Here is a 26322-nt window from a genome sequence, read left to right on the forward strand (position 1 = left end):
GAAAGTCCAAACCCAGAGAGGAGAGACCTGCCTCCTTCAGCCTCCTGCTCCTACTCTCTCGCCGATGTGGCGTGGCGGCCAGTTTCCTGGCACCCTGCATGCCCCAGCCTCACCCACCCCTCTGACTGGCAGCGAGCAGCTGGGGTGGCCTCCCAGAGGGGGGGGGGAATATGCCAGTGGGTTTGGCTATAGCAGCTGGTCAAGCAAGCTCTGTGGCTTCTGATGCCCCCAAAGTCAAGAGCTGAGGGTCCCCGGAGCACCTCAAGGCCCCCACTGAGCAGAGTGGTCTTCCCTCTGGTGCTGTGGGTCTGAGAACCCCCCCACCTACTGAGCAGCGGGTCGGGGAGTGGGCTCTCCTCTGCCTGCCCCAAGCCCCAAATCAGAACCAGAGCCAAACTCTGGCAGGCATTTGCCTAGCAGCAGGTCTGCTCAGAAGGGTAATGGAGCCCTGATGCTCCCAGGAAGCTTCCAGAACACTCACAGAGTGCCAGGCGCAGGAATAAAAGCCCTCCCCGCACCACCTCACTTCCTCCTGAACCACGACACGACACTGACAAACAGGTCTCATCACTGTCCCCGTCCTTTGGATAGGTGACAGAGGTTTATCCACTCATGACCAATGAACAGCAAAACAGGCCTCCAAGCAGTTCTTGTAAACACCTGGGAAAGGGTCAGCGAGGCCGATCTTCGGGGTCTCGTGACACAGAGGGTTGGGGGAGGGGTGATATTCTCTGAAGACACTGAAGGCAAGTTTGGGGCTTTGATCCGTGCTCCCACCCACAGAGCCCTCTCCTAGAACTCTCCTGGCAGAACAGTGTTGTCACATAGTCAAGGTCAGTATTTGCCACCAGAAGGTCCTCTTCGAGGGGCGCCTGGGTGGCTCAGTGGTTTAAGCCTCTGCCTTCAGCTCAGGTCATGATCTCAGGGTCCTGGGATCAAGCCCCACATCGGGCTCTCTGCTTAGCAGGGAGCCTGCTTCCCCCCTCTCTCTCTGCCTGCCTCTCTGCCTACTTGTGATCTCTCTCTGTCTATCAAATAAATAAATAAAAATCTTTAAAAAAAAAAAAAAAAAAAAAAAAAGAAGGTCCTCTTCGAGGAGGCAGGGGCTGGTTCCCACCCTGCGGCCCCAAGCACCCCAAAGCCTGGCACACAGTAGGGTCTCAATCAAGGAGATTTGCGACCCAGCCTGCACAGACTCTCCACTCTGCCCATCCAAGGCCCCCTACGTTCAGCCTCTCCCAGTATCTGCTCCCCAAATCCGTGGGCAGCCTCACCCAGTATCTGCACCCCAAATCTGTGGGCAGAGTGACAGAGAGGAAGCACCTCCAGCCATTTTTTTTCCCTTTTAATTACCTTGACCTTCCTTTAACCTTCCTTTGCATTCTCTGCTTAAAGTATCATTGTTTTGCTAACGGGAAGAAGAGGGCACCCCACAGAGAAAGCATGACCTGGGTCCAGAGAACAAACCAACACTTCCATCCTAAACACTGCCCCAAAAGCTTCCAGAGCCTGATAATCATGTAAGAAAAAGACAATGGCTCTGGCCACTCCAGGAAGTAGTTGGGAAGGTTCTAGAGAACTAAACGAATTGATGGATAGTTTTTCATAGGCTGGTCTAAGATGGGGGGAGCACTCCCTCTACAAAGGTTTATCTGGGTCTGTTTTTGCGCTCATAGGACATTAAATAAGCCTTCAAAAGCCGGGGCAACAAGGTAACATAAGCATTTGAAAAGCCAGAGGAGCACCCGGGTGGCTCAGTCGGTTAAGGGTCTACCTTCAGCTCAGGTCACGATCCCAGGGTCCCTGCTCCCTGCTCGGCCGGAAGCCTGCTTCTCCCTCTCCCAGTGCCTGCTGCTCCCCCTGCTTGTGTTCCCTCTCCTGCCATGTCTCTGTCGAATAAATAAAGAAAATCTAAAAAAATAAAATAAAATAAAAAGCCAGAGATGTCCACTGACATCCGCAGCACCTTATTCCCAGGAGCTGAAACATGGAAGGAACCTAAGAGCCCGTCCACAGACGATGATAAATGAACATGGTCCATCCACACAATAGAACACCGGTCAGCGTGAAAAAGGGGGTACACACACACACACACACACACACACACGGAAGAACCTGGAAGACATTGCACTCAGCGAAACAGGCCAGTGACAGAAATCCAAACGCCGTAGGACTCTACATCCGTGAGGTCCCCAGAGGAGTCCCGTGCACACAGGCAGGAGGTAGATGGTGGGAGCCAGGGACGTGACGGGGGGCAGGGAGTCCGTGCTTCATGGGGACAGTGTCTCCGTTTGGGGAGATGGAAAGTTCTGGAGACGGAAGGTGGGGGTGGCTGCGGGACAGCATGAGTGTGTTTCATGCCACTGAAGTGTGCATTTAACACTGTTTAAGATGTCGGGGCACCTGGCTGGCTGAGCTGGGAGAGCGTGCGCGTCACTCTTGATCACAGGGTCTTGAGCAGGAGCCCCACACTGGGCATCGAGCTTACTTTAAAATAATAATAAACGAAAACATCGACTCTTCGAAAAAAGAAAGAAAAAAACCCTGAAGCTGGTTAAGTTTTATATTATGTGTATTAAAAAAAAAAAAAAAAAAAAAACCCTGAGGGGAAAAGAAAAGGCCAGAGTGGGGTGGTACTCAGCAGACAGGGGCGCTGGTTCAAAGAACCGTCACTTCACCAGCTGCTAGTGGGACAGGACAAGGCTTCACCGAGGGGACCTCAGCATTGATCACACACCAGGAGCAGGTGACGTCCAAGCCCGACGCCAGGAACCAGGTACCTCAGCAGGTGTCAGTCACAGCAACATGTGCAGAGCCACACCTTCCCCCACGACAAAACCCCCCCCGCACGAAAAAGCCAGTCTGTTCTCAAGGGCAAAAGATTGTGTTGGGGATGGGGGGAGGACAAACAAAAACACACACATACATCCCCCCCCCAAAAAAATGCTCCCACCAGGGACATTTCTGCAGATAATACTGTTCTAGATATTTTGACTAAAATGTGTACAGAAATAAATCCACAGAGGAATGTCTTAAATTATATCTCAAGACACAAGAGCCCAGAGTATTTCAAACAAGCACCTAAATTTGGAGACCTCGGCACGGAAATAATAAAAGCATGTTCCCGGTTGCCCTGGTGCTCCAACTACGAGTGGCTCAACCGTTTCTAAACAGAGGGGACAACCCTCTCCCCACACCAAAAAATAAATATATATATATATATATGCTTTTTTTGTGTCTCAGACTTGGCACAAACCCCAGTTGTCTCTTATTAGCTGTGTGTCCCTAGGTAAGTTAAGTAAGTTCTCTGGTCTCCAACATGAAACTAGCAGTGCCCCCCTCGTAGCCGAGTATGCCGTCCTAACACAGATCCTACACATCCTCTTCTTCCCTCCCCATCATAAATGCCAACCATCACCAAAGCCACTGCTCCCAGTTCATTCCCCCTTACCTGCCACCCACCCAGCACCTCAGAAACTGTGTTCTCCAAAATTCCTAACTGTTCTACTTCTGCGGACACTTTGCCCCAACTTTGTGATTTAGCTCCCATGCGTCCCTGACCTACCAGCGTCCCCAAGATTGTTCCACAATATAATAATCATTGTACCCTCTCCTATCCTCAAACAAGGAGGCTCTCTTTCCCTTCAGGGCCCCTCCCCAGGGCTCCAGTGGCTTCTCATGGACAATCCTGTGGCTTCTAATCAGGACTCACCTTGTATGGCTTCCTGATACTTCTGGGCCTAGGCGAGAAGACCCTCCTTTCTCCTTTCCCTTGTACCTTTTGTGATACAACCCTTAGGCCCTCCCCCCCACTGCCCCCCACACACACACTCACTTTTACACACCTCGATCTCATGCTCACTAATTCTTCCCAGGGAAATTCCTGATCTCTGAAGGATTCAAAACAATAAAATAGTAACGGAGGTGTGTTTGGAACATTCCTTCCTGGTTATAAAAACATTATTATAACTATAGTGATTAGAACAGTAGCAGGCCTGGTACAGGAACATACTGATGGATATCCAGAAACAGATCCCAAATCAAAGACAAAGAAGTAAATTTCTTCAATCAACAGCAGTGAGACCCCAACAAGTTACTGGGGGGGGGGGAACATCCCTTTGAATCATGCATACAGATTCCAAATGTCCTGAATGGATTTTTTTTAATGTTAATTAAAATTTAAAAAGGGAATTTGGGGGGAAAAAACATTTTATAGATGGAAAAGAACTTTCTAGGGGCAAATGTTTTAATGTTAATTAAAAATTTTTTGATGTTAATTTTTAATGTTTTTTAATGTTAATTAAAATTTAAAAAGGGAATTTGGGGGGAAAAACATTTTATAGATGGAAAAGAACTTTCTAGGGGCAAATGTTTTAATGTTAATTAAAAATTTTTTTAATGTTAATTTTTAATGTTTTTTAATGTTAAGTAAAATTTAAAAAGGGAATTTGGGGGAAAAACATTTTATAGATGGAAAAGAACTTTCTAGGGGCAAATAATACATTATATATTAATTTTAAAAAAAGAAAAGAACTTTCTAAACATAAAGTAACATGAGAGGCACACAAAGATCCCACTCCAGACTCCATAAACATCTGAAGCTTCTCTGGCAATGGCGACCCAGAGTGTTTTCACCACGGAACAAAAATGTGTGAAAACACATTTGGCAAAAGGGTCAACAACCTCCATCTATGAAAACCGCACATAGACTAGTGTTTCGTAAACTACTGAAGTACTAAGAGATAAATGGACAAAGGATATGAACAGGAAGAGAAAAACCCAAATGATAAACAAACATGTTTGAAAAGGCTCAACCCCGAGAGCAATCAAAGACATCCACACACAAACAGTAACACCACCTCGGCTCCTCCCTGCAGTAAATTATGAAAGATGTTTCAAACAACACTCAAAGCCGGCCAAGGTGTTCCCTCTCAGCCAGTGCTAGGAGGAGCGCCCATCCGTACAACATTTCCGGAAAGTCATTTGGCAACTGGCAGTAAGAGCCTTTGGCCCAGAAATTTCAGTTCTGGAAAAGCCAAGGCCCGAAGAAAGAAATGCTCCATAAAGCTCTGACCCCAAAATGTCCATCCTTCTCTTCAGAATAACTGGAAATCGTCTAAATGCCCCAAGACAGGGAAAGGTAAGTAAATAAAGACACAACCGAATCACGAGAAGGAAGTGCCCCCATTAATTGTGGACTAAGAGCTGCTCTCGTGCTTCCTTCCTTGACCCATTTCTTTTCCCAAACGTCTACCCTGAGCAATCTTACATCTAGGATCAGATAAGAGATAAACTTTTTTTTGCCCCACAACAAAGTCGCACTCGTCCACCTCTAGCCCCCTCAAGCAAGAGGGACATTCAACTGTCTAGCACAGGAGCTGGCAAAACGTGGCCCACAACTTGGCTTGTCAATAAAGTTTTATTGAGACACAGCCATGCCCACGTGTTTGTGTGTTGCCCATGGCCGCTTTCCTGCTACAATGGCCCCGCTGAGGGGTTGTGAGGAGACCACACAGCCTGCAAAGTCGAAAGTATTTCCTGCCAGAGCCTCTGCAGAAAGAGTGTGCCACCCCCAGCTCTAGGGAATGCCTCCCGCTTCTTGCCAACAAATGAGGTGTGAGAAGCAGCTGAGAGCCCCACGTACCCCAGCATACCTTTCTGGCAGTGGCTGTGTGTCCAACAGCGCTCGACAAACTGCCCGTTGATGACAGTGGCAGGGCAGCTGGTCTTGCCCTTCGCCGTGCCCGGACAAATGTCCCCACACTCCTCGTTGTCGTCTTTGTTCAGCACGACGTAATTATCCTCCACAGAATCCAGGATGCGCGACCAGTCGATGGTGGACAGGTAGCACAGCTCGTTATTCTTCTCGATGCGGACGGAGCCCCGGGTAATGTTCATCAAGCTATAGAGGCCGAGTTCCTTCAGGTGAACCATCTCGAAGATGACCAGTGCGTAGTTGAAGAAGAGGCGCGAGCCCCGGATGACCGTGAGGTTGGGGAACAGGTCCTTCAGGCTCTCCAGCCCATAGACCCGGAAGAGCAGCAAGTAATCAGTGATCATGATGAGTTTGGGGAAACTGAGGTCGCGGAAATCCTCGGGCCTCGTTTTGAACATCAACAGTATCTGCAAATGTCCTTCAATGACCGAGCAGTTGGCCAGCTCGTGCAACCTCGTGAGGTTGTTCCGGATATCCATGCCGGGACACACTAGAAGTAAAAACAAGCCAAAAGCAAGACAGGTGAGCAAACACGCCATGGGTAGGTTCTAAGCATTAGCGCAGGGCCAGCTTCACAGGTGTGCAACCTGAGTCGTGGGACAGACTCAGGAGGGCCCTCCCCTTGGCTCGATGCTCCTCCATCCGTTTTGAAATCCTGGATCATTTCTGGGCAAGGAGCCCCATGTCTTCACTCTGCACTGGGTTCCCGCTAATTCTACAGTGACCCCTGTGGATGTTTTCTCTCTAGTGTCTGTGCCAAAGTCGTCACCTTCTGGAAACTCCTTTGGCAGTCCTGGTGAGCCGCCTGAGAACCACTGCATCAAATATGACGCAGTAGAGACGCTCGGACTGCATGGGGTTGAGTAAGGCGGCAGGTGCAGAAGGGAAAGGGGAGCCGTCCCCGGTGAGTCAACATCAGAGATCTTCAGGAGACGGTTTTAGGAGGATAAAGGTGCCCACATCCAAATGGGGCAAGGAGAGCTGAATTGGTTTTATCGATTCTCCTAACTCAAGGACTCTCCTTCCCAACCTGCCTCCCTCGTTCCCTGTTAACTGATCTCCCCTGCCCAAACACCCTGCGTGGTCATCTCCCGAAGGTGGTCCTTCCTGGGCTCTGGAACCCTCCCTGGCTCCCCAGGACCCTGGCTCTTCTCCCTCCCAGCCCGCAGGGCTCCCCCCTTGCTCACTCCCCTGTGCCACGCTGAAGAGGCTGCCCACCACTCCCACACCTCCAGGGCTCCGTGCCTTCCCCTTCGCGACATGACCTATGAGAAGCAGGATGTGGAGTAACAGAGGCGCACAAGCAGGGCCCCGCACATAGTAGGTGCTCATTTAATACCAGCTATCTCCCTGTTAGCAATTTCTCTCAAACATACCACGATCCTCTCGGGGCTCTGTGCCTTCACTTCCCTAGCTCCAACGGCGTGGGTAGACGCTACTCCAGTCGGCCACTGGAGCTCAAAAGCAGCCCGAGTACAATATGTGAATAAGTGGAGGTGGCTGTATTCCAATAAAACTTTATTTACAAGAACAGGTAGGGGCCTAGAGTTTCATTCCTGGGGCTGTAGCTGGTGACCCTTGCCCTAGTCCTGTGCTGTCCAACAGAACTTGCAGGATTGATACCAATGTATCCATGTCCCCAGGGGTCCACTGGGGAGGCCACCAGCCATCTGTGGCTCTAAGGCAGCTCAAACGTGGCAAATAAGACTGAGGAACTGAATCCTGAATTTAATTTTACTTTAGTTCATTGAACTGGAAATAAACCCATGTAGCTAGTGGCTAGTGGAAATAGACCCATGTCCACTGTACTAGACAGGGGAGCCGGAGCTCTGTTGGCTCTCAAAGCCCCTTTATACCTCAGTGGCCTGTTTGTAAATCCAGCCCATCACCTTCAAGATCCAGTTCAAATACCACCTCCTCCAGGCACCCTTCTCTGATTTCCTTCCCCTACCCATACCTATTGGAAGCTCTTCCTTCTCATTGTGCCCCTTAAACTTGAGTTAATATCCATCGGAACCAAATGCTTGAGGCAGCTTCTCCTTGCCCACCCCCCACACACACACATCCCTCAGCACCTGGAATGTAAGGCTCAGTCCACCATCTCTACTTATTATATTCTAAGACACTAAACCTTCCCCCAGTATCACTTAGGCAAACAGATTATCCTAAAGAAGAGTAAAAAATCCCCTTAACCCCTGAAACAGATAATGCATTATATGATAATTAAGAAAAATGGGGAAAAAAAGAAAATCCTCTTAAAAATCTACCCTGAGAACAACTCACAAAAGAAGCACAAATTGGGGGGGGGGGGCAGGAAAGCAAACAATTGGGGGAATAAAGCTGCAATGTTCCTTAGTCACGTTCTTTGCAGACTAGGCTAAATCAAGGGAAAATACACGTACACACTCATCTACTCATGAAGAGTTGGGATGAGGACACAGGTCCGAGCCCTACATCTCACACCACCCAAGTCCCACCTACAGCTCCCAGCCGCAGTCCTGTCCAAACATCAACATACAGAGGTCGCCACAAGTATGGGGTCACTGACGCCTCCCACAAGTCCCCACCCAACCAGTGGTAGGCAGGGATGCCAGATCTGACAAATAAAAATGCAGGATGCCCAGTTAAATTTCAATTTCAGGTAAGCAACAAGTATTTCTTTAGGATAACTATATCCCCTGCCACGTTCAGAGCACACTTCTCCTTAGAAATTGTTGTTTACAGGAAATCCAAATTTAGCCGGGTGCCCTGTCTTTTCTCTGGCAATGCATGGCTTAGGTTTCAAACCTGAATGTCATCCTACATTTCAAGTGTGCACACTAAAATTTTACCATGCAGAAGCAAAAAAAAAAAAAAAAACACCTGCCCGCCATCCTCCCCAGGCTGCAGAAGGACCAAAACCGGAGATGAACGTTCATTCAACTGTTGAACACCAGGGAAATGCAAATTCAAGCCACAGAGAGAAACCCCTTCATTCCCACAAGGATGGCTAAAATCAGAGATGGACAATAACAAGTGCTGACAGGGATGTACAGCAAACTGGAACCCTGCCCCCCACCCCATCTGTTCTCTCTCTCTCTCTCTCTCCAATAAACAAAACCTTAAAAAAAAAAATAAGCTCATCTGATTTTGAAACTTGACCAAAAAAGATTTTCTCTCACTCCTCCTCTGCCCCTCCCCTTCTCTTAAAAAAAGTTCATTCACATTATACTATAGTCTACAAAGTGTGCAACAGCATTGAGACCAAAATATATATATATACCCCTTAAAATTAAAAAATAACACACTAATGACCACCTGAGCTTTTGGGGAGTCATAATCATTGATCACCAATCACCAAACCAATATAATGAAAAAGCCTGAAATACTGTGAGAATTACTGAAAGTGACACAGAGACACAAAGTGAGCAAATGCTTTGGAAAAAATGGCACAGACAGACTTGCTCGGGGCAGGCTTGCCGCAAAGCTTCAAGTTGTAAAAAGCACACTCTCTGCAAAGCACGACCAAGGGCAGTACAAAAAAATGACATATGCATGTACACATGTCTACTAATAGCCAAAATGTCATTAATAGCCGAAAAGTGAAAACAGCCCCAATGTCCATCAACCGATGGATAGATCAGTAAGATACGGCACATCCACACCAGGACATATGACTCAGCCATAAGAAGGAATAAAGCAACATGATATGAGCAACATGGACGTAGCCTGAAAATTTGATGCTCAGTGAAAAGAAGCCCGTCACAAAAGATCACGCGTGCTATGATTCCATTTACACAGAGGCAAACCTACAGAGACAGAAAGTAGGTTAGTGGTTCCAAGGGGCTGAAGAGGAGGGAATGAGGAGGGAAGGCTAATGGAGATGGGGTTTCTCTCTGGAGTGATGAGACTGTTCTAAAAGTGACTACAGTCGACGGCTGCACAACTCGGTGAATTTAGTAAGAGCCAATGAATTGTATGTAAACCCTAAATAGGTGAACTGGGGGGCGCCTGGGTGGCTCAGTGGGTTAAAGCCTCTGCCTAAGGCTCAGGTCATGATCCTGGGGTCCTGGGATTGAGCCCCGCACTGGGCTCTCCACTCAGCAGGGAGCCTGCTTCCCTTCCTCTCTCTGTCTCTGCCTCTCTGCCTACTTGTAATCTGTCAAATAAATAAATAAAATCTTTTTTAAAAAAATAGGTGAACTGTAGGATACTGAATCACAGCTCAATAAAGCTGTTCTAAAAAAAAAAAAATGAAACGACTGTAATAGTAGGGAACAATAAACTGCTTTTTTTCAAGTCTCCAGTGAATCTCACTGAACTCATTAAAGCTGTGGGTGTCCCTATTAGTCTAAACAACAGAGCGATTTACTGTTGGGACAGAAAATATCCCAAGGAGGTTAGAAATGGTGCCAGAAATCAATGTAGGGCCTTCTGCCGGCTTTTAATGCCTCTGGGTGGAAACTGAAGAACGCTTCAGGTTCCTCCAAAGTAGTATATCGCTAAGCACCCCTACATACTGGGACAGAAGGACAACGGGGACCAGGGGCATTGGGGGAGCCAGCAACAGCTCACACAGTAGCCCCCTGCTATCTGTAGGTTCGGTTACCCGCAGTCAACTGCAGTCAGAAAATATTACATGGAAAATTCCCAAAACAGACAATTCCCAAGTTCTGAATTGCCCGCCATTCTGAGGAGTGTGATGAAATCTCACGCCATCCCATTGTGCCCGGTATGTGAATCATCGCTCTGTCCAGCCCACCTGCGCTGTGTGCGCTCCTACACGGCCGCTGGTCACATCACATAGGTGCGCGCATCTAGGAAATAAATACAGCATCTGTGGGGCTCAAGACGATCGTGGTTTTATGCAGCCACTGGGGGTCTTGGAACATATCCCCTGAGGCAAAGGGGGGCTACTGTGTTTTCTGAGCACTTACTATATAAAGTACCTGGCCCACTTACTCCCTGGCTCACTGAATTCTAAAAATAATTTCCAGAGGAGGTCCATTTTCACACCCATTTGTGTGACCAGCCAATCAAGATTCCCCCAGGCTGAGTTTTAAGTGGTGGCGGGAGGTTTGCAACCTTACAATTACATGCAGTCCATGCATGTAACTGTGTTACAGTTACCATAACATAGTAACTCTGTTACAGTTACCATAACATAGTAACTCTGTTACAGTTTTACCATCTTTGTTCCTTCAAAAACATGCCTAATGAAGAAGCAGGTGCAAGTGACATCAATCAGGAAACAGTGTAACAGTTTGCCTGACATGACAACCCAGAGAATGATCTTGTTAAAGATCATTTCTTTTGTTCCCTCCTTCAGCAAATAATCTGAGGAGGACCTGCTCTGTGCCCATCATTGTTCCAGGGACGGAAGTGCCATAGGGAACAGGACAGACCCAGATTCCTGCATCTCTCCAACTAGTTAGTTGCTATCAACTGCCAAAGTCAACTTAAAATATAACCAAGAGGAAGCCTTCAAGGAGAACTTCAGGGGCTAAAAGAGATCATAGAAACGAGCTATTTGACTTGGTCTGGGATAATGAAGGAGGGCTTCCTGAAGGAGGTGGCACTAGGATTAACACCTATGCAAATAGTGCATTAAGAATTATTGAGTTCTGCCTAATCTGTTGGAAGGTCAAGGGCAACGGCAAACTACAGCTCAATGCTATGGGTGACCAGGCTGTGTAGGATCTACAGCATCCAACATAAATATAATATAAACCATGTATGGCATTTTAAATTTTCTCTAAAAAGATAAAAAGAAACAGATGAAATTAGGGGCACCTGGGTGGCTCAGTTGGTTAAGGGTCTGCATTCAGCTCAGGTCATGATCTCAGGGTCCTGAGATCAAGCCCTGCACCTGCCTCCCTGCTCAGCAAGGAGCCTGTTTCTCCCTCTGCCCCTCCCCCTGCTCGTGCTCTTTCTCTCTCAAATAAATAAATAAAATCTTTTTTAAAAATTTAATTTAATTTAATAATTAATTAATTAATTTGATTAAATAAGGAGCGCCTGGGTGGCTCAGTGGGTTAAGCCTCTGCCTTCAGCTCAGGTCATGATCTCAGGGTCCTGGGATCGAGCCCCCCCTTCAGGCCCTCTGCTCAGCAGGGAGGCTACTTCCCCTTCTCTCTCTGCCTGCTGCTCTACCTACTTGTGATCTCTGTCAAATAAATAAATAAAATCTTTTTTAAAAAAAAGAAAAGAAAAAAAGAGGGACACCTGGGTGGCTCAGTCAGTTGGGCGTCTGCCTTCAGCTCAGGTCACAATCCCAGGGTCCTAGGACTGAGCTCTGTATCAGTCTCCTTGCTCAGCTGGGAGACCGCTTCTCTGACTGCCTGCCACTCCCCCTGCTTTATTCTCATTCTCTCTCTCTCTCTCTGACAAATAAAGAAATAAAATCTTTAAATTAAAAAAAAGATGAAATTAAATATATTTAAATTAACACAAAGTATCAAAAATTTTACTTCAACATGTAGAAATTACGAAGGAGTATTCCTTCATCCTACTCTGCAGGATTTTTTCCCCACAGGAAGCTTCCAAAATGCCATGCAGCCCGTCTCAATTCAGATGCCAAATCTGCGGCAGAAATACAAGATCTGCACACGCAGCTTTCATACAACGTAGCACTGAAAATGCAGGCGCATTTCTCCAACTTGTTCCAAACGTACTAAAGGGTTTTCCAGCAACAGAATCAAATACTGACTTTTTTAATATTTAAATGACCTAAAGTAAAATAAAAGTAAAGACTGCCACGGCTTCAAGAGCCCCCACATGGACAACCCACATGGGACCTCTCCCTCGGAGCGACTCTTTCTTTCCGATGGTGCTGGTCTAGAACTTCCTGCCGCCTGGAGGGATGTGACAATGTTCCAGGCAAGATGACTTAACACGAGAGCCGCCTTGGAAAGTGTCCCTTCTCCCTAGTTGTCTCTCCACCGTGAAAGCAGGCAAGAAGTGTGGAGAGGCAGGGAAGGGGGTACCTAGAAGGTTCTGAGAGTGCTTTCCAATGCTGAGAGTTTTAGACATTCTGCATTCGATCGTGAATGTACTCCACATTCTTCAAATGCTCCCGGGTGACCTAGTCTGGGGCCACGTGTTCTCTGCATTCTTACCAGTCTTAACACCCCGAAATTCAGGAGTCCTGTGCCAACGAGCCTCGGGTTTAGGTGTCTGGCCATCACCCATGCCAGTTCCGGGCCGTGCTAGAAACCCAGGAGATCTGGCTTTCTACCCCAGCACCTGCCAGCCGTGGTCATCCTGAGCCACGGACCTGTGCCACCCCTTCGAGCTCTGCCTCCGTTTCATCACTGCGAATGACGGCAGCAGCATGACGAAGAAGCCATGAAGAGCTGATGAGAACTGGAATCTGGCCGCGTCCACGTGTTAGTGCTCTGCCCCGAGCTGGCGAAACCAGTTCCTAGACGTGTCACCTTCGGAAATGAGAACTGGGGCACACCGCAGTATAAGACTTCCTGAAGATTCTCCACCTGCCCGAAAGACTGGCTCTCAAAACTGGCTTCCCCACAGGAGAAACGGGGGAGCTGGAGCCGATGGCAGGGAGAATCCAGACCCCAGGATTCTAATGCAGGTTCCAGGACCAGCAAGTCAGCTACATGGAAATCGCTGCTTTATTCACTCAGCCAACATCTGCTGGGGGTCCTGGTGCACTAGGCACCCTGCTGGGCACGGGGGCTATCAAGATAGATGAGGCTGAAGGCTTACAGCTCGTAGAGACACCGAAATACCTGCCCAGCTGCTATCAGAGTGTGCTGAGGCAATGTTCTGCACAGAACAGAGAGGCCTGACAGCCCCAGGTGCAAATCTCAGCTTTGCTGACTGGCAGCTGTGTGACTTCAGGTGAGTGACTTAACCTCTCTGGGCTTCCATCTTCCTGGCCCCACTGGGTAGGAAGGCAGGTGCACAGAAGTCAAAGGAGGCAGGAGTAACAGGCAGCCAAATAAATATCACAGAGAAGCCAGCTCAGACAAGGTCTGAGGGACTTCAAGAGGTTTGAAGGAGCTCTCCCAACTGCATGGGGTTGAAGGGTGAGGGATGAAATCACCAAGGCTCGGGGGCAATGCTATAAACACAGGTGCCTCTGGACCCAGAGTTCTTCTCTGGAAATCTGCTGCAGGTAAGTTCACACATGCACCTCAGGGGGGTTTATGGTGGCCCAGAGGTCAGGTTGAGGGGGGAGGTGGGGAGCTAAAGCACTGGGAGTCTTTTCTTGCAAATTCCTGGTAAAAATCTCAGTGAGAGAGGAAGCAGCCCACAGAGAGGAGACCTGAGGAAGGTGGTTCCTTTTTTTTTTTTTTTTTTTTAAATTTTATTTATTTACTTGACACAGAGAGCACGCACAGGCAGGGAGGACGGCAGGCAGAGGGAGAGGGAGAGGAGAAGCAGGTTCCCCACAGAGCAGGGAGCCCAACATGGGGCTCGATCCCAGGACCCTGGAATCATGACCTGAGCTGAAGGCAGAGGCTTAACCAACTGAGCCACCCAGATGCCCCAGGAAAGAAGTTCTTGAGCCCAGTCAAAGAAGGAGAAGATAGGGGGGTCCCTCTGCCACCACAGGGGCCAGGGGCCCCAATGTGGGTGCCTGGGGCCTCGGATACTCGGGGACAGAGGACGCAGGTAACAACAGTGGACCATCATCACACACAGAGGACGGAGAAGAAAACCATGTAAGCAGAGCACCAGAGGGGAAAGACGGCCCTGACGGGACATTCGCCATCCAGGCCATCATCCTTCTGGGAACTTCTCACAGTCCTGGAGGATGCACCAAGGGGATCTCCTGAACAGACCAAGAGCCAAGAAGGCTCTGTCGGAGATGTGGAAGCCAAAGAAAGCCCCGGGAAAGCTAGAACTCAAATCCCTGCGGGTTCTCCCTCCCCAGGGGAAGGGAGAGGCCTAAGCTGTGATGTCCACAAGGCAGGAACATCAAAAGGCTGGGGGAGACCTGCGAATTCCTCAGACCAGGGAAGATAAACTCTCAAAAACAGGCTTTCCCAGGGTCACCGCAGAAAGCCACATCAGTCACCGCATGTGCATCGGGCTCCCCTGGAAACTGCTGGACACACAGGGCTGGCAAATGCCCTGAGGGGCTGGGGGTGCGCAAGCCTGGGACACGGACAAAACACTGCACATGTGTTGCCCAGACAGCTTTTCTCGAAAAGGAATGTGACGGGAGGCTCAGAGGGAACTGCGTCCTCCTTGAGGCCACACAGCAAAGATGAGACAGAGCCAGGACCTGAGCCCCATACACTAGTTTGCTCGGGCTCTCTCTCCAACTACAGTCACGCTCCGTGGGGCTGGGGGATGGGGCCTCAACGCATGAATTTCGGGGGAGAGGGACATAATCCAGCCCATCGTGCACAGGGCCGAGGACACCAGCACCTGCACCCTTACCCATCACACAGAGTTCCCCACAGTGTGCTCTGGGCATGGCCAGCCTCGGAATCATGGACGCGGAGAATGCAGATTCCCGGGCCCAGCTCTAGATGCTAGAGCAAATAAATCAATATATCTGGGAGCCACACCCCAGGATCTGCATTTACACAAGGTTCTCCAAGGGATGTGGTGGGGACTCAAGTCAGACAGACACACCATCTACCCATCCTGGCCCACCAGGCCCCCCCACCCCACCTGTCTGTCCCCCTGTCTTCTGTCCCACCCACTCCACTGAGCACTTTGCCCCAGGGTCAATGCCATCAGATGCCTTCTCTGGGGGCTGTTGCTAGAGAGAACCCCATAAACGTGGTGGGCCACCCCCAGCAATCTCAAAGAAAGAAGGACCCACATGTGTTTTACATGCTGGTGTCGCTTGCAGCCAGGTTTCAGAGCCGATTCTGACCCTGGTCCTCATCTTAGCTAGCTAGGGCTGCCGTAAGAAAATACCATCGAGGGCGCCTGGGTGGCTCAGTGGGTTAAAGCCTCTGCCTTCGGCTCAGGTCGTGATCCCAGGGTCCTGGGATCGAGCCCCACATCGGGCTCTCTGCTCAGCAGGGAGCCTGCTTCCTCCTCTCTCTCTCTCTCTGCCTACCTCTCTGCCTACTTGTGATCTCTGTCTGTCAAATAAATAAATAAAATCTTTAAAAAAAAAAAAAATACCATCGAGAATGCAAGCTGGTGCAGCCACTCTGGAAAACAGTGTGGAGGCTCCTCAAAAAGTTGAAAATAGAGCTACCGTATGATCCAGCAATTGCACTACTGGATATTTACCCCAAAGATATAAATGCAGTGATCCGAAGGGGCATGTGCACCCGAATGTTTATAGCAGCAATGTCCACAATAGCCAAACTATGGAAAGAGCCTAGATGTCCATCAACAGATGAATGGATAAAGAAGATGTGGTGTACACACAAACACACACACACACACACACACACACACGGAATACTATGCAGCCATCAAAAAAAAAATCTGCCATTTGCAACGGAAACTGGCACGAGAGCGTATTATCCTGAGCAAAATAAGTCAATCAGAAAAAGACAATTACCAGACGGTCTCACTGATATGAGGAATTTGAGAGGCAGGGCGGGGGGTCACGGGAGGAGGGAGGGAAAAAATGAAACAAGATGGGACCAGGGAAGGAGACAAACCATAAGAGACTCTTATCTCAGGAAACTGAGGGCTGCTGGAGGGGAGGGGGGGCGGGCGGGATGGGGTGGCTGGGCGATGGACACTGGGGAAGGTATGCACTGTGGCGAGTGCTGTGAATCGTGTAAGTCTGAGGAATCACACACCTGTACCCCTGAAGCAAATAATACGTTATAATTTAAAAGAAAGAAACTCTCACTGACTGAGCAGCGCAAGCCACAGAAATTTATTTCTCACAGCTGGGGTCTGAGATCAAGGTAGCCAGCACGGTCCACTCGTGGGGCGGGCTCTCTTCCTAGACTTTAGACCAGGGCTTTACCCTCATTTTTACCTCCCCAAAAGCTCCATCTCCAAATACAGGGCTCCCAGGTATGAACTGGCAGGGATGGGGGCTACAGGATGTTGCTTCTTACTCCGGACAAACATGTATCAAGCCGTTCTCCAGCCGACACCTAGAGCGTGGTCTGTCTCATTTACCCGTACGGTCAACGCTTCACTAAACGCCTCTCCAGTGTCTAAACTGCCCAGACCAGTGTCTCTGGGGAGCCACCGAGGTACACCCAGTCTGTACTGAAAGGGGAGAAGAAGGGGTGGACGATGAAGCTGGAGAGGGAAGGAAGGAAGCCTCTGGCCCATGAGGGAGAGGCAGGTTTCGTGGGCAAAAGGGGGAAGAAGGGTGCTTGGAACCAGAAGCACCAGCGAGAAGCCTGAGGCAGGAGGAACAGGGAACCCCGAGGAACAGCAGCCAAGGACCTCAGCTAGCTCGCGTGCCGGGGCAAGGGGTTTAGGGGGCAGCTGCGGAAGGACCCAAGTAGGAAGCAGAAAAATCCCCATGGCAGCAGAGGACAGAAAGTACTGAACAGGGCACCCTGGCTGAGAAGAAAGAGGGCCTATCGCGGGAGCGGGTACAAGGAGAGAGGCGAGGCCACAGAGACCCTGGGGAATCACCATCAATGGGATGCAGGAACCAGGGAGGTGGAGGAGGGGAGGGAGAAGTGAGGAGCACCCGCTAATGAACGTGGAGAGGACCAAGGGTCTATGCCCGCCCCAACACCACCTTCTAGAAGCCTGGGAGCCAGAACATCTAGGCTAATTCCTAATCCCACCCACAGCTTTGCAGTCCTATAGGCATCATACATCAAACCACAGGATCCTAAGAAGTTTCCATGCCCCTTGGGGATCCTATCTACCTCTTCTCTTCTCTTCTCTAGATGGAGACAGGCAGTGCCACAGAAGACACAGGAAAGAAAACCAAAAGAAGTTTTACAAGACCAAAGGCACTTTGTTTAAAAAAAAAAAAAAAAAAAAAGTAGCAGGAGCTTTGCTACAATGCAACCACATGTAATTAGGAAGGAACATCTCAGACCTTGTCCCCTTTCTGATCTTCTGCAAGGGAACAGGATACATCTTTGGAAACAGACTGGCAACAAGAAATCATAGAAGGGCTGCGGGAAAACAGTGGTAGCTCCCCGCTCTTCACCCCTTTGTGTCCAAGCACTACCTTTTTGCGCACGGTTAGCAAACATAATTTTTGGAAAGTACCTATATTTTCCACGTTCCCACAAAGGCATAGGAGAGAAGCAAGAATCTCCTACTATCAGGCTGCTGTTCCTGAACACACAGATAACAGAGGCTATCGTACAGACACGATGTGACACCGTCCCTTCTGGAATGGGAAGAAAAACCCAGATCGGAACTCAAATTTTAATCCTCGTTGAGTCTGCCTTGAACTCCAATTGGAACCTCATATCCAGTCTGCAGTTGGCGACAAACCCGATCTCTTTCTAAAACACCCAAAGCCACTGGTGAATTCCCCTGACACCAGGAACAACGGAAACGGAACATGGGAGACCCCTCCTTGAAACAAGGGCCAGAGGTCTGGTGCCATCTTGTGAACTTTCCAAGACATAACCAAGGATTTCGGCACAGATAAAAAGAGGACCAGAGGGACAGATACATTCCATGACATGCTACATGGGTCCTGGCAACATGCAAATGCACAAACTTTAAAGCACAGTGACCAGACATCACCGACAGCCCCTTCTCATTAGCTCTGTCTCTGGAGTCCCCTGGAACACGGGCTTAGCAAACACTGTGCCATCGTCCCTAGGGAAATACTAACTTAGGTCCAGCAAGTCTCTGGCCACGAGGTTTCTGTCAACTGATTATCCATAACCTTGTTTTCTGCGCATTTCTGTTTAAATACACCTTATTTAATAGACAGTGTCGATTCATTAACTTTAAATCACAGCCAACGGCACCAGGCACTAGAGCTTGGGTCTGAACAAAGCTCACCGACCCATGTGTTTTCTCCATGAGGCACATTGCAGCCTTCCTGCATCTACTTTCTACATTTGCACAAAACACCCCGTCTACAAGGACTGGGCGAGGCCATTTCAAAGAGCACAATCACCCACGAAAGGCACGAAAATGTGGGCAATGCGACAGTATGTCCATCGCCAAAGGAGACACTTGTTTCCATCTCTGAGGCTGGTCTGAATTCACCCTCCGGGAGATCAAACAAGCTGCTCCACCACCCTGACCTCAGAGGGGAACGGTTCCGCCACCCAGATGGTGGGACGCTCTACGCTTATCCAGGAAGAGCCACCCAAGTGCCCTGAGTACTGCTTTTAGGGCTGCAAATTAATTTTAGCCTCAAGGCAAATTCACAAATAGGGAATCCGTGAGCCATGAGGAACTTAGCAGTGCTTAAATACAAAATGTCAAAAGTTAAGAATATTAATTCGGTTGGGGCGCCTGTGTGGCTCAGTAGCAAAGTGACTGACTTCATCATGGGTCATGATCTCAGGGTCCTGAGATCAAGCCCCGCCTCAGACTCTACACTCAGCGGGGAGCCTGCTTCTCCCTATCCCTCTGCCCCCACTCATGCTCGCCTACACATGCTCTCTCTCTAATAAGTAAATAGTAAAAAAAAGAAAGAAAGAAAGAAAAGAAAAGAATACTGGGGCACCTGGGTGGCTCAGTCAGTTAGGCATCTGCCTTCAGTCCAGGTCATGGTCTGGGGGTCCTGGGATCGAGTCCCACAACGGGTTCCCTGCTCAGCGGGGAGTCTGCTTCTCCCTCTCTCTCTGCTGATCCCCCTGCTTGTGTGCTCACTCACTCTCTCTCTCAATTAAAAAAAAATAATAAAAATAAAACATTTTTAAAAGAATATTAATTCAATTATAAGAATGTTTTAAAGTCTACAGAGAAAACAATGAAGAACAGATCAGGGTTGCTAGGGTTAGGGATGGAGAGAGCTTAACCATAAAGTGGTGTCTAGAGGGAATCTGGGCGATGGCACTGTTCCATATCCCAGTTGTGGGGACAGTCCCACAACTCCATGCCTGAGCTAAAATTCATGTAATGGTGCACATGCACCCACGTACAATTAAGACGCAAACGGAGAGCACGGTCACCTCCCAGGATAGAAATGGAATGATTTTAGGAACAAAGTGTTGTTGCAAGGGACTTTTGTTTTTTTGTTTTTGTTTTTTCCTGTCCAGATTTTTGTAAAGCTGTTGCAATGAGCATGTATTACTTGTTATTTTAATTAAAAAACCATATATAGCGCCCCGTTATAAAACATAAGCCAATGTATGTATCCTTTTTTTTTAGAAGATGATTTCGCTATTTTAGAGATAGAGAGCAGGTGTGCACAGTTGGCTGGAAGGAGCAGAGGGAGAAGGAAAGAATCTCAAGCAGACGCCCCGCAGAGCAGGGAGCCTGACCAGGGCTCACTCTTCGCACCCTGAGATCATGACCTGAGCCCATGAGACCTAGAGTTTGACGCTCAACTGAAGGAGCCACCCAGACGCCCCTAATGTGTGTATTTTAACAGAAATTAACACAGGGGTCTTGAAAGAAAATCTCGTAGCGGACACCACTTCCAAGTTCTAGACACAAAGCCAACAGCGAGGGCGCCTCATTCAACAACTGTCCCAATAAATAAATTTTGAGATCACACACACAGCTAACGAGGGGACATCATGGTATTTTCTGGATACCACTTGGACCCATGAATTCAGGGAGCATTAATTTAATACAGCTTTCTCTGGGGCACCTGGGTGGCAAGGTTGGTTGAATGACTGCCTTTGGCTCAAGTCATGATCCTAGAGTCCCGGGATCGAGTCCCACATCCAGCTTCCTGCTCAGCAGGGAATCTGCTTCTCCCCCCTAACCTCTCTCCTCTTACGCTCTCTCTCTCTTTTTTTTTTTTTTAAATACAGCTTTCTCAGTTAGGGGGAAAACCAGCATCCCCGAACATTCGTGATGCGGTCTTGTTGTACGGGGGACCCCACAAGCCATTAGGCAGATCATCCTGAGGATAAGCAGGAGTTTGTTATAAATTAGGAGTCCGCAAACTCTCTCTGTGATGGGCCAAAATATAAATATTTTTGTGGGCCATGAGATTGCAACTATTCAACTCTGCCGTTAGGGCACAAAAGCAACCCTAGATGATGCCAATAAAACTTTATTTATAAAACCCGTGTGGGCAGGCAAGAGTGAGCCTATGGGCTGTAGTTTGCTGGCCCCTGTTCTACACAAAGGAGTTTGACATATGAATTCAAAACTGGGCTGACAGCAGATGGCAGTAGGGACTCTATGAAGACAGAGCGAACATCTGAACCCTGGAAGGGGGGGGGCGGTGGGCTGGGGACCACTCTGCGGGGGGACTACGCCTTCCTGGTGTCCGGTGGGGAGGGAGTAGGCAGTGGCAGTGGCAGAGAGGTCAGCTGGGGTGAGGGGACCAGAGACACACTCAGGAGGTGAGAGAGTACCTTCACTAGCGCCATCGGCAAAGCAAAGCGATGGAGACACTCGCCAGAGAGCTGTGGGCAGTGTGGTGGGTGAGAGGCGAGAGGGAGGCTGGGCAGGGCCCAGCAGGGGAGGCTGGGCATAGGAAGGCTGGAGGTGGGTGGTGGGCAGTGGGGTTCAGGGAGTGGTGCGTGTTCATAGGCTGGGAAGGGAAAGGCTCTGGGGCAGACGGAGATCCCAGTACAGAGTAGAAAGCAGGGATCCAGGTGGAGAAGTGCCCCAGACGAGGGAAAGGTTATCTCCCTGAATGCAGTCATTCTCAACGAGGGACAGCTGCCAATGGCCAGTGACTGTCATGACCGGAGAGAGGAGATGCTGCAGCATGTTGTTGGGGGGAAGAGACCAGGGATACGGCACAAAATCTCACAATACACAAGACAGCCCCCCACAGCCAAGACCAGCCTAACCCCAAATGTTACGAGCGCTGAAGCTGAGGGCTTCCTCTAACCAGATCAAGAACGGGAGTCAATAATGGCATGGGGAGCAGTGGGGGCCCCCGGGAGCTCACCCCCATGACCTCTATGAGTGAGCAGGGCAGGGATGATGGGCAGGGCTCCAGGAGAGACACGTGAGGTTAAGAATAACCTCAGGGAGGTTACGGAGCAGGCAGAAGCTCTGCTCCGGGGGCCCCAAGCACGCAAGAGAACCCACTGGAGAAACATCTGGGGCCACTCTGAGAAATGAGGGACACCTGAGAGATAAGGGGACTCTGGAAGCAAGCCTCTCATGCCTCAATCAGCTGCCTCGCTGGACTCCCCCAAAGCCCTGTGGGTTTTTAGTTTAATGAATCCCACATTGCCTTCATTCTTTAACTTTGCAATGCCCCTCCCCCCGACCCCTCCACTCCCAGTAATCTCAGGCCACAGTCACCCAGACCCAGGAGCAATTGGGGGGGGGGGTCCTGATCAGCTAAGCAGCACAGCAGGGACTCCATGGGACAGTGGCCATCTCCAAGAAAGTCCTTCGCCTCTGAAAAAAACCACACCACCACCCGCTAACCCCCAGGCCAAAATGCCCTGCCGGTTGACATGAGAGATTAATGATCTGTAAAGTTTCTCGAAGTTTCCAAACCTCCGAGGGGCATCACATCTCATTGAGTTGATAGGTTTTTGTTAACCATTACCACCGGCCAGGGGAAGGGAAGCTCGAGCCCAAGAGAGCAAACTTGTATTAAGAAAGCCATGCTCTAGGGGCGCCTGGGTAGCTCGGTGGGTTAAAGCCTCTGCCTTAAGCTCCGGTCATGATCCCAGAGTCCTGGGATCGAGTCCCGCATGCGCTCTCTGCTCAGCAGGGAGCCTGCTTCCTCCTCTCTCTCTGCCTGCCTCTCTGTCTGTCAAATAAAAAACAAATAAAAAATCTTAAAAAAAAAAAAAAAACAAATATTTTAACCAAACACCTTCCACACGCCAGGGACTGCTCTAGGCTCCGAAAATGTCGCCATGAAAAAAAGAAGCATGGGCCCCTGGGGGAACTGTATACATGTAAAGATGTGGTCAATTAATTACCAAAGCTACAAGGAACAGAAGAGCAGGGAACCACACACACGCACACACGCACATACATACACAAAACCTAGAAACAATCTAACCTTTGTCTTGGATTTTCCTTCTTTTTTTTTTTTTTTTTAAGATTTTATTTATTTATTTGACAGAGAAACAGAGAGAGGGCATGAGAGGGGAGAAGGTCAGAGGGAGAAGCGGACTCCTTGCCGAGAAGGGAACCCAATGCGGGACTTGATCTCGGGACTCCGGGATCATGACCTGAGCCGAAGGCAGCTGCCCAACCAGCTGAGCCACTTAAGCACCCGGTCTTGGATTTTCTTAATGAGAACCCAAGCCAACTGCCACCTTTACTGAGTGCCCACTGTATACCAAGCACTCAGGCCTTGGAGCCACTGTGTAACAGAGGGGAGCTCAGCAAACACGGGTTGTCGACTCCAGAGCCCATGTGTGCTTTCCCAGGGACCTCATTCGCCGGCCCGGAGCTCAGGAGCTGTGGTTCTTTCCCTCCCCGACCCCTTCCTCACCAGGACTGATTTCCTTTTATGGAGAATTCTGAAAAAGTAACCCAACAGATATTTTTAAAGGAGGGCCGCAGACACCAGTAGGAAACTTCAGCCATGTTGTCCTGAAGGGTTCTTCATTTCTTGGCCCGCCCCCAGAACAGACTGCTACCAAGCCCAGGGAGGATGCTGGGGCTGGGGTTTGCCTCCATCAGCTGCCAGCCCAGGGAGGCCCAGGAGGGAAGTCCGTGGGGCTAGGGGCTATGAGAGGCTCAGGTGAGGTTAGAGACCTCCCTGGGTTGACAGGTAAGAGCCCTCCATGAAGTACAGAGCTGGGGGTGGGGAGTTGTGCGTGTTTGGGGAAGACACTGGACATCCAGCAGCAGTCACGAGCCTCACCAGGGCACCATACAGAAAGGTTCCAGTTCTCCCTCTGGCACTGACTTTAGGGCAGGTCGAGCTGTCTCCTACCTGAACCTCAGTTTACTCCTCTATGAAATGGGCAAACAGTATCAACCTCTGCAGGCCACGGTGAAGGTGTAGAGAAATAAGCCCATGGCATCTCGTGACACTATAATAATCACAATAAAGACACCCCTACTTCTACTACAACAAAGGCCCCGTTTCCAAGGCGCTAGAGTTTGCCTCCGGACATCTGGAAACAGAACCCCAAAGTGTAAACACGGATCTGAAGTCCCCATATCCCCCGGCCTAGATCCAGAGAGCGGGGTCAGATTCTACAATTCTCCCTGGGGAGCACCTATGAACAGGGACCCCAAGGGACCCTCAGTCCTGTCACCCTCGACTCTCACTCCAAACCCCGTGCGCCCCTGGCATTTGACTGTCCAAGGCTGCACGGCCCCAGGGACTCCACTTTACAGAGGACCCGAAGAGGACGCGTGTCGCGTCTCCGGAGCGAGGTGGGCTCGGAGAGGACTAGGCACGGGTCCGAGGCGCGCTTGGGAGAGGCACCCGCGGCGGGGCGGGCACTGGGGCAAGGTTCCTCCGGCCCGGGGCCCGCACACGGGGCGCGGAACCGCGAGCCCAGGCGGGCAAAGGCCAAGGTCAGCGGCTTCCCGCCCCGCGCGGGGCCGAAGCTACGGTCCCCGCCACCCGCACCACCACCACCACCCCCCACCCCCGCGCACCGAGGAGGGCTCTGGGTCCACGGCGGTAGGCTCCATTTTGGCAAGGGGTCCCCTCCCCACCGCGCGGCTCCCCGCCCACTCCCGGGCCCCCAGACTCACCCTCTCCCGGGTACAGGTGGCCCGCGGCACCCAGCAGCAGCGCGGCCACCGCCACCAGCAGCGGCGCAGTCGCCGCCCCCCGCCCAGCCCCGGCGCCCATGGCTGCAGGAGCGCGGGGTCCCGGCGGATCAGAGCGCGCGGCGCCGGCCCGCGGGGGTCATGCTCCGAGGCGGCCGCCCGAGCGGCGCTGGGGGACGCGCGTCCTTCTGTTCCACGCCGGGGGCCCGCCGGCCGCAGCCCCTCTCGGAAGGGCCCTAGAAACAGCCCCAGCAGGGGCGCGGGGCCTCGGCCTCTACAAATCCGGCGGCGCCGCGGCGGAGGCGGCCCCGACCCGGGACCGCCGCGGCCCGGGCCCCGTCCTGCGATCTCCCGGCCCGGAGCCCCTCGCTGCGCCCCGGCCGCCCGGTTTTCGGCCCGGAGCGCTCTGGGCCACGATCTGCGCACGCTGAGACAGACGGACGCGCGGACAGACAGACGCGCGGACGGCCGGGCGGGCACCTGGGCAGGCGAGTGGCGGGCGGGCGGGAGGGCGGCGGGAGCGAGGGCTGCTCGGCCCGTAAACAACGCGGCCCGTCAGCTGGGCCCCGTGCGGGTCGCGGGAAAAGGCGGCGCGGATCGGGACTGGGAAGGGACTCGGCGCCCGGGAGAGGCCCGGGAGGGGTGGAGGGAGGACCGCGAGAGGGAGGCGCCGCCCCGCCCCGCCCGCCAGCCTCCCCACCCCGGGCCCCAGAGCTCGAGGGCCCCCGGAGCGCCCGGGCCCAGGGGGCGCCCCGACACCCCGCGACTCGAGTCTCAGAGTTTGGGGGCGCCCCAGATGCCCAACCCATCGAGACGGATCCCTTCTTTAACGTGTTTGCTATTTCATTGCCTTGGACTTGGGGAGGTTCATCTTGATTTTTTTTTAATATTTCATTAAAATACTGTTTATCTTGGTCACTGGGGTTTTTGGTGCTCCCTTAAATGTTGCGCTCGCGTCACCCTCGTCCGAGTCCTGCCAGCGCGTCTCGTAGTAGACGCGCGGGCGCCCCCGCCCAGCGCCCGGGCCCTGGGGACAGCCACGTGCGCGCGCGCCCAGTGCGCTCAGCGTCTCCGTGGCAAGGCTAAGGGAGGGTACCTTAAGCGCGGCCTGTGGTTCAAGTTGGAGAAAAGGCACCTGGGAGAAGGTGCAGGATCTCGCGGAAGGGCAAACCAGGCCCCACAGAGCTGGGGTACCGCACAGGTGGACACACCCGCTTTCCAATACACGGACCCAGAGTCCGTGTGTGTCTGAATGTCTAGCAAATGTCATTCACGAGTGGGGCATGACAGCGGCCAACCCACCTTGAGGGGCGGGAGGGGAAAGAGAAGGAGCCTTAAGACTAGAAAGCCAGAACCGAATGGAATCCGGCTCCTGGACATGGGTCTCTCTCTCTCTCTCTCTCTCTCTGGGTTAGCGTCCTCTCTGTGATGGTAACCATACCTGCAGGTCAGATCTGACAAGGGACAAGAACAATAAAGCATGAGAAAGCACCCAGCACAATTCTAGGCAGAGGGCGCTCATTTCTCCCCTGATCCATTAAACAAATAGTTGTTTGCCAGGAGCTCAGCCCACTGTTCCTCTCACCCACCAAACCTACTCCTGGCCTCTGGCTCTTCCCTCTCCTGTCCCTCTAGGCATTCGGCCCCACCTCTGTGCTCCAACGCGCTTTCCCAGACCACCCTTTGCAAATGCCCCCCCCCATCCCTTTGTCCCATTCCCTGTTACTGACATCACACCAGCACCTCCTGAAATTCTTTGGGTTTTCTGTGTATCTTCTCCCTTCCCCACTAAGCAGAAATTGTGCGGATCGTTTTCACCATGTTACACCGAGTGCGTGACCTAGCTGGTGCTTAATAAATATTTGTTGAATGGAAGAATCAACATACAATAAGTAATGAGGATTTACAATGAGCAAAATAAACATGCTAGGTTCCCT

General features: G+C 50.9%; 1 protein-coding gene across 3 annotated transcripts in view; it reads right to left on the reverse strand.

The window, feature by feature from the left end:
* Positions 1 to 24873, reverse strand: part of INSR (insulin receptor) — a 128601-nt gene extending 103728 nt beyond the window's left edge. For 2 of the 3 annotated variants that reach the window (XM_044254305.1, XM_044254307.1), the window contains exons 1-2: positions 24368 to 24873; positions 5655 to 6206 (exon numbers count right to left, since the gene is read on the reverse strand). In XM_044254305.1, the coding sequence (XP_044110240.1) occupies positions 5655 to 6206; positions 24368 to 24467 (652 nt within the window). In that variant the 5' untranslated portion in view covers positions 24468 to 24873. The remainder of the gene's footprint in view (positions 1 to 5654; positions 6207 to 24367) is intronic. The other variant, XM_044254304.1, reaches the window with a different exon arrangement.
* Between the last annotated feature and the right edge of the window lie 1449 nt (positions 24874 to 26322).

The sequence above is a fragment of the Neovison vison genome, chromosome 6, assembly GCF_020171115.1.
Source record: "Neovison vison isolate M4711 chromosome 6, ASM_NN_V1, whole genome shotgun sequence".
Taxonomy (NCBI): Eukaryota; Metazoa; Chordata; class Mammalia; order Carnivora; family Mustelidae; genus Neogale; species Neogale vison.